General features: G+C 42.8%; 1 protein-coding gene across 2 annotated transcripts in view; it reads right to left on the bottom strand.

The window, feature by feature from the left end:
• Positions 1–15,190, bottom strand: part of rtf2 (replication termination factor 2) — a 155,776-nt gene that overhangs the window by 96,707 nt on the left and 43,879 nt on the right. For both annotated transcript variants that reach the window (XM_043676979.1, XM_043676978.1), the window contains exons 4-5: positions 13,174–13,313; positions 7,271–7,349 (exon numbers count right to left, since the gene is read on the bottom strand). In XM_043676979.1, coding sequence (XP_043532914.1) covers positions 7,271–7,349; positions 13,174–13,313 — 219 coding nt within the window. The remainder of the gene's footprint in view (positions 1–7,270; positions 7,350–13,173; positions 13,314–15,190) is intronic.

The following is a 15,190-nucleotide window of genomic DNA, read 5'->3' on the forward strand; positions in this document are numbered from 1 at the left end:
AAAGAAATGAGAATGCAATGTTCGCTTGTGAGTAGGCTAGTAAAGTACTTATGAATGAATAGACATAAAATGCTTGTGAGTGGAAAATATAAAGTGTTTGTAAGTGGATGGACTTAGAATACAATATCTCACAAGAGAAATCAACATTTTCCTAGCTACCATTAGTTCTGAGGAAGGATCACTGGACCCAAAATATTAACTCAAAATGTTAATATGTTGTTTTTCTCTGTCCACAGATACTCCCAGACTTGCTGAGTTTCTCCAGCATTTTGTGTGTGTATTGTAAAATGAGGGAGGTCTTGCTGAAACAAATGCACTGATCAGACCATGCCTGGAGTAGTGTGAATGGTTTTGGTCCCCTTATTCAAAGAAAGATATACATACAATGGCTGCAGACCATGGAAGGTTAATTCAGAGTATACAGGGATTCTCTTCTGACTGCAGGTTGATTAGGGTGGGTCTGTGCTCACTGGATTCAGAACAATGGAGGTGACCTTTTTGAAACGTATATAATTGTTAAGGAGGCATGACAATCTGAGTCTAGAGAGCCTAGTACAAGAGAGTATCATCTCAGAATACCGGGTTGCACATTTAGAAGAAGACATGAGGAGGAAATTTTTGAGGATAATCGAACTGTGGAATTCAACTTGACAGATCTTGAATTAGTGAGGAAATCAAGGGTTATGGGATAACGCAGGAAAGTGAGACTGAGGATTATAAAATTAGCAGTGATCTCATTGAAAGAGGAAGCAGACTGGATGGACCAAATAGTCTACTTCTGTTCATGTGGCTTATGGTTTTAGGTACAATGATAGTTGCTACAGCTCATCTGTGACAAGAAACTGCACAGATTCTTCCATGCAAGTCATACTGTTTGAGATGAGCAGGGAAGCAATAGCCGAGAAGAATTATAATTGGGCTATTAATCCAAAAACTCAGCGCATATTATGGAGATTGACTTTGAGAGTGCAACAAAAGTTTTACCCACACAGTTGAAGGGATACAGGGTAGGCCGTTTAGGACTGAGAGGAGGAGAAATTTCTTCACTCACTGAGTGAGTGAGCCCATGGAATTCTCTGCCACAGAAAGCAGTTGATGCCAAAATACTGAATGCTTTCAAGAAGTTAGATCTAGTTAGAGTCATGGAGTTATAAAGATATACAGCATGTTAACAGACCCTTCAGTCCCACTTGTCAATGCTGACCAGATATGCTAACCCAATCTAGTCCCACCTGCCAGCACCCGGCCCATATCCCTCCAAACCCTTCCTATTCATATAGCCAACCAGATGCCTTTTAAATGGTGCAGCTGTACCAGCCTCCACCACTTCCTCTGGCAGCTCATTCCATACACGTACCACCTTCTGCGTGAAACAGTTGCTCCTTGGGTCTCTTTTATATCTTTTCCCTCTCACTCTAAACCTATGCCCTCTAGTTCTGGACTCCCCAACCCCAGGGAAAAGACTCTGTCTATTTATCCTATCCATGCCCCTCATGATTTTATAAATCTCTATAAGGTCACCCCTCAAAATCCAGGGAAAACAGCCCCAGCCTGTTCAACCACTCCATATAGCTCAAATCCTCCAACCCTGGCAACATCCTTGTAAATCTTTTCTAAACCCTTTCAAGTTTCACAACATCTTTCTGATAGGAAGGAGACCAGAATCACACGCAATATTCCAACAGTGGCCTAACCAATGTCCTGTACAGCCGCAACATGACCTCCCAACTCCTGTACTCAATACTCTGACCAATAAAGGAAAGCATACCAAACACCTTCTTCACTATCCTAGCTATATTTGACTCTACTTTCAAGGAACTATGAACCTGCACTCCAAGGTCTCTTCATTCAGCAGAACACCCTAGGACCTTACCATTAATAGACAATAGACAATAGGTGCAGGAGTAGGCCATTCTGCTTTCGAGCCTGCACCACCATTCAATATAATCATGGCTGATCATCCTTAATCAGTATCCTGTTCCTGCCTTATCTCCATAGCCCTTGATTCCACTATCCTTGAGAGCTCTATCCCACTCTTTCTTAAATTAATCCAGAGACTGGACCTCCACTGCCCTCTGGGGCAGAGTATTCCACACAGCCACCACTCTCTGGGTGAAGAAGTTTCTCCTCATCTCTGTCCTAAATGGTCTACCCCATATTTTTAAGCTGTGTCCTCTGGTTCGGCACTCACCCATCAGTGGAAACATGTTTCCTGCCTCCAGAGTGTCCAATCATTTATAATCTTATATGTCTCAATCAGATTCCCCTCTCAGTCTTCTAAACTCAAGGGTATACAAGCCCAGTCGCTCCAGTCTTTCAGTGTAAGGTAGTCCCGCCATTCCAGGAATTGACCTCGTGAACCTACGCTGCACTCCCTCAATAGCCAGAATGTCTTTCCTCAAATTTGGAGACCAAAACTGCACACAGTACTCCAGGTGTGGTCTCACCAGGGCCCTGTACAGCTGCAGAAGAATATCTTTGCTTCTATACTCAATCCCTCTTGTTATGAAGGCCAGCATGCTATTAGTCTTCTTCACTACCTGCTGTACCTGCATGCTTACCTTCATTGACTGGTGTACAAGGACACACAGATCTCTCTGTACTGCCCCTTTACCTAAATTGATTCCATTTAGGTAGTAATCTGCCTTCCTGTTCTCGCCACCAAAGTGGAGAACCATACATTTATCCACATTAAACTGCATCTGTCATGCATCTGACCACTCACCTAACTTGTCCAGGTCACCCTGTAATCTCCTAACATCCTCATCACATTTCACCCTGCCACCCAGCTTAGTATCATCAGCAAATTTGCTAATGTTATTGCTAATACCATCTTCTATATCATTAACTTACCATTAAGTGTATAAGTCCTGCTAAGCTTTGCTTTTGCAAAATGCAGCACCTTGCATTTACCTAAATTAAACTTCAAATGCCACTCCTCTGCCCCTTGGCCCATCTGATCAAGAGCCCATTGTAATCTGAGGTAACCTTCTTCACTGTCCACCACACCTCCAATTTTGGTGTCATCTGCAAACTTACGAACTATGCCTCTTATGCTCACACCCAAATCATTTATACAAATGATGAAAAGTAGAGGACCCAGCACCGATCCTTGTGGCACTCCACTGGTCACAGGTCTCCAGTCTGAAAAACAACCGTCCACCACCACCACTACCACCACCCTCTGTCTTCTACCTTTGAGCTAGTTCTGTATCCAAATGGCTAGTTCTCCCTGTATTCCATGAGATCTAACCTTGCTAACCAGTCTCCCATGGGGAATCTTGTCGAACACCTTACTGAAGTCCACATAGGTTATGTCTACCGCTCTGCCCTCATCAATCTTCTTTGTTACTCCTTCAAAAAACTCAATCAAGTTTGTGAGACATAATTTCCCATGCACCAAACCATGTTGACTATCCCGAATCAGTCCTTGCCTTCCAAATACCTGTACATCATGTTCCTCAGGATTCCCTTCAACAACTTGCGCAACACCGACGTCAGGCTCACTGGTCTATAGTTCCCTGGTTTGTCCTTACCACCTTTCAAAGAATGGCACCACGTTTGCCAACCTCCAGGTCTTCCGGTACCTCACCTGTGACTATTGAGGATATAAATATCTCAGCAAGAGGCCCAGCAATCACTTTCCTAGCTTCCCACAGAGTTCTAGGGAACACCTGACCAGATCCTAGGAATTAATCCACTTTTAGGCATTTTAAGACATCCAGCATATCTCCCTCTGTAATATTTACATTTTTCAAGATGTCACCATCTATTTCCTTACATTCTATACCTTCCATGTCCTTCTTCACAGTAAATAATGATGCACAATACTCATTTAGTATCTCCCCATCTCCTGCGACTCCGCAAAAAGGCCACCATGCTGATCTTTGAGGGGCCTCATTTTCTCCCTCGTTACCTTCTGTCCTTCATGTATTTGTAAAAACCCTTTGGAATCTCCTTAACTCTATTTGTCAAAGCTATCTCATGTCCCCTTTTTGCCCTCCTGATTTCCCTATTAAGTATACTCAAACTGCCTTTATACTCTTCTAAGAATTCACGCGATCTATCTTGTCTGTACCTGACATATGCTTCCTTCTTTTTCTTAACCAAACCTGCAATTTCTTCAGGCATCCAGCATTCTCTATACCGATCAGCCTTTCCTTTCACCCTGACAGGAATATACTGTCTCTGGACTCTCAGTATCTCATTTCTGAAGGCTTTGCATTTTCCAGCCATCCCTTTACCCGCAAACATCCACTCGCAATCAGCTTTTGAAAGTTTTTGCCTAATACTGCCAAAATTAACCTGACTCCAATTTAGAACTTCAACTTTTAGATCTGGTCTATTCTTTTCCATCATTATTTTAAAACAAATAGAATTATGGTTGCTGGCCCCAAAGTGCTCCCCCACTGACACCTCAGTCACCTGCCCTGCCTTATTTCCTAAGAGTAGGTCAAGTTTTGCACCTTCTCTAGTAGGTGCATCCACGAACTGAATCAGAAAATTTTCTTGTACACATTTAACAAATGCCTCTCCATCTAAACCCTTAACACTATGGCAATCCCAGTCTATGTCTGGGAAGTTAAAATCCCCTACCATAACCACGCTATTATTCTTACAGATAACTGAGATCTCCTTACAAGTTTGTTTCTCAATTTTCCTCTGACTATTAGGGGGTCTATAATACAATCCCAATAAGGTGATCATCCCTTTCTTATTTCTTAGTTCCACCCAACTAACTTCCCTGGATGTATTTCTGGGAATATCCTCCCTCAGTACAGCTGTAATGTTACCCCTTATCAAAAACGCCACTTCCCCTCCTCTCTCGCCTTCCTTTCTGTAGCATTTGTATCCTGGAACATTCAGCTGCCAGTCCTGTCCATCCCTGAGCCATGTTTCTGTAATTGCTATGATATCCCAATCCCATCTGCCTTCCCTGTTAGGCCCTTTGCATTGAAATAAATGCAGTTTAATCTGTCAGTCCTACCTTGTTCTCTGCTTTGTCCTGGCCTACCCTGACCATTTGACTTGCTTCTGTTCTGAACTGTACCAGTCTCAGATTGATCTCTTTCCTCACCCAACACCTCCCCCCCAACCCCCCACCCCACCTTACTAGTTTAAGCCCTCCCGGGCAGCTCTAGCAAATCTCCTTGCCAGTATATTAGTCCCCTTCCAATTTAGGTGCAATCTGTCCTTGTACAGGTCACTTCTACTCCAAAACAGCTTCCAGTGATCCAAAAACATGAATCCTTCTCCCATACACCAGCCCCTCAGCCATGCATTCAACTGCTCTATCTTCCTTTTCCTGCCCTCACTAGTTCGCAGTACCGGGAATAATCCTGATATCACTACTCTCGAGGACCTTTTTAAATTGCTGCCTAACTCTCTGTAATCTCCCTTCAGAATCTCAACCTTTTCCCTTCCAATTTCGTTGGTTCCAATGTGTACAATGACTTCCTGCTGACCCCTCTCCCCCGTGAGAACATTCTGCACCCTCTCTGAGACATCCTTGATCCTGGCACCAGGGAAGCAACACACCATTCTGATTTTTCTCTGCTGGCCACAGAAACGTCTGTCTATACCTTGGACTAGAGAGTCCCCTAACACAATTGATCTCTTGGAATCTGACGTGTCCCTCAATGCATGAGAACCAGTCTCAAGAGCAGAAACTTGGCTGTTCGTGCTACATTCCCCAGAGAATCAATCACTCCCTACATTTTCTAAAACAGCATACTTGTTTGAAATGGGGACAGCCACAGAAGACTCCAACACAACCTGCCTATCTCTCTTACCTTTCCTGGAGTTTATCTATCTATGTGACTGTATCTGCAACTTTTCTCCCTTCCTGTAACTGCCATCCATCACATCCCCTTGCTCTTGTAAATTCCTCATTGCCTCTCACTGTCTCTCCATCCAATCCACTCAATCTGATAGGATTTGCAACCTCGAATTGCAGATATAATCCTCAGTAACACGTAAACTCTGCCTAAACTCCCACATCCGACAAGAAGAGCATACCACTCTACTAAAGGCCATTTTTGCTTCTTTCAACCTACAGACTGCCTTATCCTTCTAAAAAACACCGCTCCAGGTTAAATTAATACTTATGGCTTATATTTTTAAGTTTAATCAAGAGACATATCTCAATATAACATATAACCAAGAAAGAACCCACTCTACTCACTACTGTAGACTAACTGTAAGGCCATGTTTAAAATAATCACTTATCTGTTTCTGTGCTTTGGCCTCTTTCAAACACATTCCTCCAACATCAATTGTGAATTTCACTGTTTGTTAGTTCTCCCAGGCGCACTCCAGCATCCAGCATTAAATGAATTCAAACAGCAAAGGCAATAATTGTGCAGTTCACTGCTGTGTCAGTTAGCAGTGTGGGTTTCTTTCTCTCTCTCTCTCTTCCCACCTCCCCCCCCGAACACTGACCTTACCATGTGCTTCCTTAGTCTGTTCCTCTCCCTTTTAAAAGTGCTGTTGTTTTAACTTTTTTCTCTCCAAAGTTCCAAACCAATGCAACAGCATAGAAAACAGCAATTGCTGCTCCTGGAATTCGAGGAAATCACCTCCAACACTTAAAATCCTCAAAAAAGGAGCAGCCTGCGACAGCCAGAAATTTTTCCCATCCTCCATCTTGAATTACCTAGAATCCTAGTAGCCTTCCTCAAGCTAAAAGGATCAAAAGATAAGTGGAGAAAGTGGGAACAGGGGACTGAGTTGAATGATCAGTCATGACCACACTGTATATCAGCGCAGGCTCATGGCCACCATCTGCCCCTACTTCCTTTGACTATAAAATATGATGCAAATGTCAGGATGGTAATTAATAAAAGCAAAAACAAAAACTACAATCAGCGCATTGTAACATTGCAGCAAGGAAAACAGCATTAAAATGTTCAGCATTCTGAACGTGACACTTGCTTTCAATATTTCAAAACACATACAACCTAGCTTCATTCTGGGTATAAGTGCAGCCTGGAGGTATTTTCCCTTCTGTGACTAAAGCAAAATTCAAAGGCTACACAGTTGTAAAGCATCTGTTTGAAAAGGCTTCCGTCATCACAGGTGATTAATAGTGAAATCACAACCAATGAACTGACAACCAATCCAACACCTGAACACTTAAGACAGAAGGAAGTTTTCAAAGAATACGCAGAAATAGGCAAAATTGATTTGTCTGATCAAGCATATTTATTGCCTTTGAGCATACATTCAGTAGGGTGGCAATATACTGGAGCACAACATTCCAATTGCTTACCTTATGGCAAACTTCAGTCTTTATCTCCTTCATAGCACGCTCCGAAAAGACACAGCCACAGTCACGGAGATAACAAAATCTGCAAGATACCAATAATATGACTAACAACAACAGTAACTACCTTCACAAAGAATGTTTTATATATATAAAAAAAAATTCCTTTGCATTTATAATCTAGATCATAGAGTCAGAGAGATGTACAGCGGCAAGGAGAGAGGGCTGTGCAGAAGCTTTTAAGCGGCTGAGATCTAAACCAGAGACCCTACACCAGAGGGCATCCCACCCTCCGTCTCACCCATCCCCTCTAACCTTACCCAGAGTCTGTAAATTCTGGTAAGTTTGCAGGATTTCTTTTTCTTCTCTTCCTTGTTTAGTCCTGTGTGGGCTTTCAAATTAGCAAGGTTTGGCTGATAGGGCAGTTGCATGTTCCTCCTGCAGAAGGTGGCAGGTGAGTGACATGACACATGACTCTAGCTCCTTGAAAATCAAGTTACGGAATTGGAGCTGGATGAACTGCAGATCATCCGGGAGGCTGAGGGAGAAATTGAGAGAACATACAGGGAGGTGGTCACTCCTCAGACATAGGATAAGGACAGCTGGGTTACAGTCAGGGGGAAGAAATGGAACCAACAGTTAGAGTAGGGATCCCCTGTGTCCATCCCCCTCAACTGATCACAACTGCCTCACATTTACCATAGACTTGGAGAGGGAAAGGAGCAGTTACCTAGGGAAGATACTTAATTGGGGAAAAGGAAAGTATGACCCTATCAGACAGCAGTTGGCAAGTACAGATTGGGAGCAATTATTCCACAGAAAGGGCACAGCAGACTTGTGAAGACTATTTAAGGAGCAGTTGTTGCAAGTGATGCACGAATTTGTTCCTCTGAGATAGGTAAGAAGGGGCAAGATTAAGGAGCCTCGGATGACGAGAACAGAGGAGCTTCTCATCAAAAGGAAGACAACAGCCTACATAAAGTGGAGGAAGCAAGGATCTAGCATAGCTTTAGAGGATTACAGGCTTACTAGAAAGGCGCTCAGAAATGGACTGAGGAGAGCCAGGAGGGGGCACGAGAAAGGCTTGGCAGGAAGGATTAGGGAGAACCCAAACGCATTTTACTCTTACATGAGGAACAAGATAATAATCAAGGAGAAGGTCAGGCCGATCAGGGACAGCGTAGGGAACTTGTGCGTGGAGTCTGAGCAGATAGGGAAAGCCATAAATGAGTTTTTTGCTTCGGTTTTCACTAAGGAAAGGGACCTTGTTGTGAATGAGAACTTTGAGGAGCTGGGAAACAGGCTTGAACAGATCAAGATTGATGAAGTTGATGTGCTGGAAATTTTGGAAAACATTGAGACTGATAAGTCCCCAGGGCCAAACCAAATTTATCCTCGGTTGCTTCGGGAAGTGAGAAAGGAGGTTGTTAAGCCGTTGGCGAAGATCTTTGCTTCCTCACTCTCCACGGGAGTCGTACAGGAAGAGTGGAGGGAGGCGAATGTTGCTCTTCTTTTCAAGAAGGGGAATAGGGAAATCCCTGGCAATTACAGACCAGTCAGTCAGTCTTACGTCTGTGCTCAGCAAGGTTTTGGAAAGCATTTTGAGGGATACAATTTATGACTATTTGGAAAAGCGTTTCGAGATTAAAGGCAGTCAGCAAGGTTTTGTGAGGGGCAGGTCATGCCTCACAAATCTTATTGAGGTGTCAGGACAAGTCGACGAAGGTTGAGCAGTGGATGTGGTTTATGTGGACTTTAGCAAGGAATTTGATAAGGTTCACCATGGTAGGCTCATTCATAAAGTCAGGAGGTATGGGATTCAGGGAGATTTGGGTTTCTGGATTCAGAATTGGTTGGCTGACAGAAGATAGAGTGGTTGTAGACGGAACGTGTTCTGCCTCAAGGTCACGGTGAGTGGTGTCCTGCAGAGTTCTGTTCTTGGGCCTTTGCTCTTTGTAGATTTTATAAATGACTTGGATGAGGAGGTTGAGGGGTGGGTTAGTAAATTTACAGATGACACAACCTTATCAAAGGTTGGAGGTGCTATTGATAGTATCGAGGGCTATTACAGGCTACAGCGCGACATAGACACAATGCAGAGCTGGGCTGAGAAATGGCAGATGGAATTCAACCTGGATAAATGCGAAGTAATGCATTTTGGAAGGTCGACCTTGAATGCTGAACATAGGATTAAAGACAGGATTCTTGGCAGTGTGGAGGAACAGAGGAATCTTGGTGTTCAAGTGCATGGATCCCTCAAAGTTGCACCCAAGTGGGTTAAGAAAGCATATGGTGGTTTGGCTTTCATTAACAGGGAGTTTAAGACATGCGAGGTTTTGCTGAAACTCTACAAGTCCCTGGTGAGACCACACTTGGAATATTGTGTCCAATTCTGGTCACCCTGAGATTAGATTAGATTACTTACAGTGTGGAAACAGGCCCTTCGGCCCAACAAGTCCATACCGACCCGCCGAAGCGCAACCCACCCAGACCCATTCCCCTACATTTACCTCTTCACCTAACACTACGGCAATTTAGCATGGCCAATTCACCTAACCTGCACATTTTTGGACTGTGGGAGGAAACCGGAGCACCCGGAGGAAACCCATGCAGACATGGGGGGAACATGCAAACTCCACACAGTCAGTTGCCTGAAGTGGGAATTGAACCCGGGTCTCTGACGCTGTGAGGCAGCAGTGCTAACTAGCCACTGTGCCACTGTGCCGCCCAATTATAGGAAAGATATGGAGGCTTTGGAAAGGGTGCAAAGAATGTTCACCAGGATGCTGCCTGGATTGGAGGGCTTGTCTTACGAAGACAGGTTGGCTAAGCTAGGACTTCTCTCTCTCTGGAGTGAAGGGGCAAGAGAGGTGACCTGATCAAGTTACACAAGGTAATAAGAAGCATGGATAGAGACAATAGTCAGATACTTTCCCCCCAGAGAAGGATGACTGGTGCAAGGGGTCTTGGTTTTAAGATATTAGGAGGAAGGTATAGAGGATACATCAGAGGAAGATTCTTTACACAGAGAGTTCAGTGTGCATGGAATGTGTTGCCAGTGGTGGTGGTGGTACCAGAGTCATTAGGGTCATTTAAGTGACTGCTGGACACGCACATGGACAGCAATGAACCGAGGGATGCGTAGGTTAGGTTATTTTATTTTATTATTTCTAATAATCCTCAGTACAACAGCGTGGGCTGAAGGACCTGCTCTGTGCTGTACTTTTCTATGTTCTGTGTTCTATGTTTAACAGACCTATCAGTCCAACCCATCCATGCCAACCAGATATCCTAAATTAATCTAGTCCTATTTGCTAGCAGTTTGCCCATATCCTTCTAAACCCTTCCTATTTATATACCCATCCAAATGCATTTCAAATGCTGTAATTGTAGCAGCCTCCAACACTTCCTCTGACAGCTTATTCCATACACTGACTTGACCTGTAGTTACACAGAACATTACAGCGTAGAACATGCCCTTTGGTCCACGATGTTGCGCCAACCTGTGGAACCAATCTGAAGCCCATCTAACCTACACTATTCCATTCTTGTCCACATGCTTGTCCAATGACCATTTAAATCCCCTTAAAGTCGCCAAGTCTACTACTGTTGCTGGCAGTGCATTCCACTCCCCTACTACTTTCTGAGTAGGACATCTCTCCCACATCTATCACCCCTCAATTTAAAGCTATGTCCCCTCATGCTAGCCATCGCCATCTGAGGAAAAAGGTTCTCACTGTCCACCCTATCTAACCCCCTGATTATCTTAGATGTCTCAATTAAGTAACCTCTCAACCCTCTTCTCTCTAATGAAAACAGCCTTAAGTCCCTGAGCTTTTCCTTGTAAGATCTTCCCTCCACACCAGGCAACATCCTACTAAATGTCCTCTGAACCCTTTCCAAAGCTTCCATATCCTTGCTATAAAGCGGTGACCAGAACTGGACGCAATACTCCAAATGTGGCCGCACCAGAGTTTTGTATAGCTGCAGCATGACCTCATGGTTTTGAAACTCAATAATTCTACTAATAAAAGCTAACACACCAAATGCCTTCTGAACAACCCTGTCAACCTGGGCGGCAACTTTCAAGCAACTATGTACATGGACACCGAGATCTCTCTGCTCATCTACATTACCAAAGATCTTACCATTAGCCCAGTACTCTGCATTCCTGTTACTTCTTCCAAAGTGAATCACGTCACACTTTTCCACATTAATCTCCATTTGCCACCTCTCAGTCCAGCTCTGCAGATTATCTATTTCCCTCTGCATCCATCAGCACTACCCACAACTTTACCAACCTTAGTGTCATCCACAAATTTACTAACCCATCCTTCTATGCTCTCATCCATGTCATTTATAAAAATTACAAACAACAGTGGACCCAAAACAGATGCTTGTAGCAGACCACTAGTAACTAGGATGAACATTTCCCCTGGGTCTCCTTTCAGCTAGCCAATTTCTGATCCAAACTGCTAAATCACCCTCAATCCCATGCCTCCGTATTTCGCGCAATAGCCTACCGTGGGGAACCTTATCAAATGCCTTGCTGAAATCTATGTACACCACATCAACTGCTTTACCCTCACTCACCTGTTTGGTCACCTTCTCAAAGAACTCAATAAGGTTTGTGAGGCACAACCTATCTTCACAAAACCATGTTGACCATCCTTAATCAAATTATTCCTTTCTAGATGATTATAATCCTACCTCTTCTAACTCTTTCCAATTCTTTACGCACAACTGAAGTATGGTCCACCGGTCTATAATTTCTAGGGTTGTCTCTACTCCCCCTTCTTGAACAAGGGAACAACATTTGCTATCCTCCAGTCTTCTGGCACTATTCCTGTAGACAATGACAACATAAAGATCAAAGCCAAAGGCTCGGCAATCTCCTCCCTGGCTTCCCAGAGAATCCTCTGATAAATCCCATCTGGCTCAGGGAATTTTTCCATTTTTAACACTTGGGGATGGAGATAGCAAATGGCATGCAGGGAGGTAGAAAGTGGCATTCAAAGGGGAGACATAGTGCCGGAAGGGAGTAAACAGTAGAAATGAAGGGGGGAGATGGCACAGAAGAGGGTAGACCAATAATACGGAAGGGGAAGACGACAGTATTGCTAATATCAATCATGTTTAACTAATACAATCTGTTATTTTAAGACTATTAGATGTGGAAGCAGAAGTAGACCATTTTTTCCCATCATTCCAGAAGACCATGGCTGATCTGATAATCCCCAACTCCACATCCTGCCATTTCTCCATATTCCTTGATTCCATAATCAATTAAAAATGTCTATCTCAGCCTTGAATATACTAAATGATCTAGCCTCACTGTTCTCTGCAGTAAAGAACTCCAAAGATCAACTACCATCAGAAAAATCTCTTCCTCATCACTAGTTTAAATGTGCAAACTCTAATTCGGAGATGATGCCCTCTGGTCCTAGACCTTACCACATGGGGAAAACGTCTCTTCCTATGTTTCAATAAGGTGTCTCTTCTTTATCTTCCAAAAAGAGTACAGACCCACCTGACTCACCCCCTCCTCACAAGTAAGTCCCTCCATACCCAGGACCAACCTTGTGAACCATTTCTGGTCTGTAAAAGTTTTCCTGTTGATTTTTTGGTTGACAAACACTGCCAAGCACAAGTCTTCTAGGATACCCCTATCAGGGTGAGTTAGTCATATCCCACCTGTCCCAGAGGTGTGTAGCAAGATCTCTGAACAGGGCAATTACAATATACCACAATGGTTACTAAAAGGTGCCCTTACAAATCTTTTTTAAAAGTTTTGTATAACTCACAAACATTTACACAGTTTACAGCTCATCAGTTAACTCTATTTGTATATGCAATTCTCATGAATCAAAGTCCTAATGTTAAGGAAATATTAAAATCAAATAACTCACTTCTGTCGACCATTCATTTCCAAACCAACGACAGGACAGATGAATGCAGCACCTTGCAAATCTTCATACTTGTCACCTTTTGTGTTCACCTTGTCACCTTTCCAGGCTGGATTGTCAGTCAGATTTAGCTCCTTCACATCCTGAGGATCAAAACAGCACAGTGAAAACAAGTCATAGCATCTTGGTCCAACAAACTCGGAGGCAGGTGTTATGCCTATTGCTTTATTTTGATGGGTGGTTTAATTACAGGACTCCTGAAGGAACATATTTTTAAATCCAAATTTCTCAGAGCAACTTAGCTGAAATTTATAAGGTTTGTCTCATTAGCTTATTTTACCTTAGGTTGATTTTACCTTAACCATCAGGGTAAAAATGTCTATCTCAGCCTTGAATATACTAAATGATCTAGCCTTACATTTTCCCACAATGCTAAGCCAAAATGGGGGAAAAAATAGGAACAAAACATCTCATCAGATGAAAACACAATCAACCAGCACAGAAAGCTAGAGGGGCCTCTTGGCTGCTTTGCATGCAAGCTAGGTCAATTGCCCAAATGCAAGGAGGAAACGTACAGAATGGAAAATGTAATCATTACAGAAGGTAATGCCCAAGACAGAGCAGCATTTGAGGGCAAGGAAGCGACCAAATACCAAAGGATGTCTGACTTGCAGACTACACTGTAACTACTACAGAAAGAAGCTGGGGGATAGAGGTACTGAAGGTTCACTGTTAAGCAGTTGATAGAGACTGGACAACATTAGCAGATTGTAGGTCCTTTGGAGCGTGAATCTGGGCTACATTAATACAATTAAAGTGTCTCAGTTTCTCTTTGGTTTGTGGAAAGGTTGACTGTAATACAACTTTGTATCATCTGAATCCAAGTTTAAATCAGTATGGACTCAACAAGAATGTGCAGTTTCAGATATAAATTGGCAATTTAATTCTGATAACCTCCCAGCTCCTGCATTGTTATCTTGAGGCTACAGCAAAGGCATATTTGTAAAGCAAGCAACTAGCAGCGAAAATGTTGAATTCCGAATACAACAAAAATTGTTCACCTCAAACATTGAAAAAAAAGCTAATGTATAATCACATAGGCCTTTATTTCTTCAAGAGTCTTCAGTCATACATTAATCACCCCAACAACTTCCAAGTACTATCTTTCATCACTGTCAAATCGCATTTAAAAGTGGGTATGCTGCTCTGAGGCTTGCAAGCATGAGTTAGCTGAGCATGATCAATAGGCTGTGAATAGTCAATAAGATGCATTGTTTCATATAGTCCGCATGTTGTTAGGTTACGTGGAGAAACTACCGAACATCACAAACTGCTAGTACAGCTGTAGGCTGAACATATGTTTTTTTGGCTTGAAAATAGCCAAGTCCACAAGTATGTCGACGATGGTTTGAGACTGTATTATAGAAATCATTTATTAAATAATCTGAAATCAAATCAAAAATCTGTCAAGCATGCGACACACGACATATCTAAATGCACAGGACCCTGTTTTATGAACACTGAAGGAATTTGTCCATTCATTGCATCTTTTTCATGGAAGGAAACCTGTTATGGATACTACCAACCTCAGTATTTCTATGGCACACACTATTGGCTGTCTGCCTGACCAGTCAAAGAATCAAAACAGTCAGATAACTTGTTCCTGCATCTTCATGGCAAAGATGGCCTCACCATTCAACACCTGTTTCTCATGTTGTGTAATGTATTTTTTCCAAGACTGTTTCTTACATCCTAGTCCCGATAAGTGCAAGGCAAAAAGCTTTGACTTCTTGTTTCCTTTCAGCAAGGCTATGAAATAATTATTGCCTGCAGAAAATCAAAAAAAGTTGATGATTTTTTTTCCCTGAACTTAATAGTTTACCTGACTCAGCGTGAATATCTTTTCAGTACATCTATGGCTATTTGAAGTCACTTTTCCATCTCGTGGCCTTGCAACTTTTACAGCATCAAAAAACAGACAAATGGTTCTAGAAATACTGGATACTTTCCAACCCATTAA

This window comes from Chiloscyllium plagiosum, chromosome 35 (genome assembly GCF_004010195.1).
Source record: "Chiloscyllium plagiosum isolate BGI_BamShark_2017 chromosome 35, ASM401019v2, whole genome shotgun sequence".
NCBI classification, from domain to species: Eukaryota; Metazoa; Chordata; class Chondrichthyes; order Orectolobiformes; family Hemiscylliidae; genus Chiloscyllium; species Chiloscyllium plagiosum.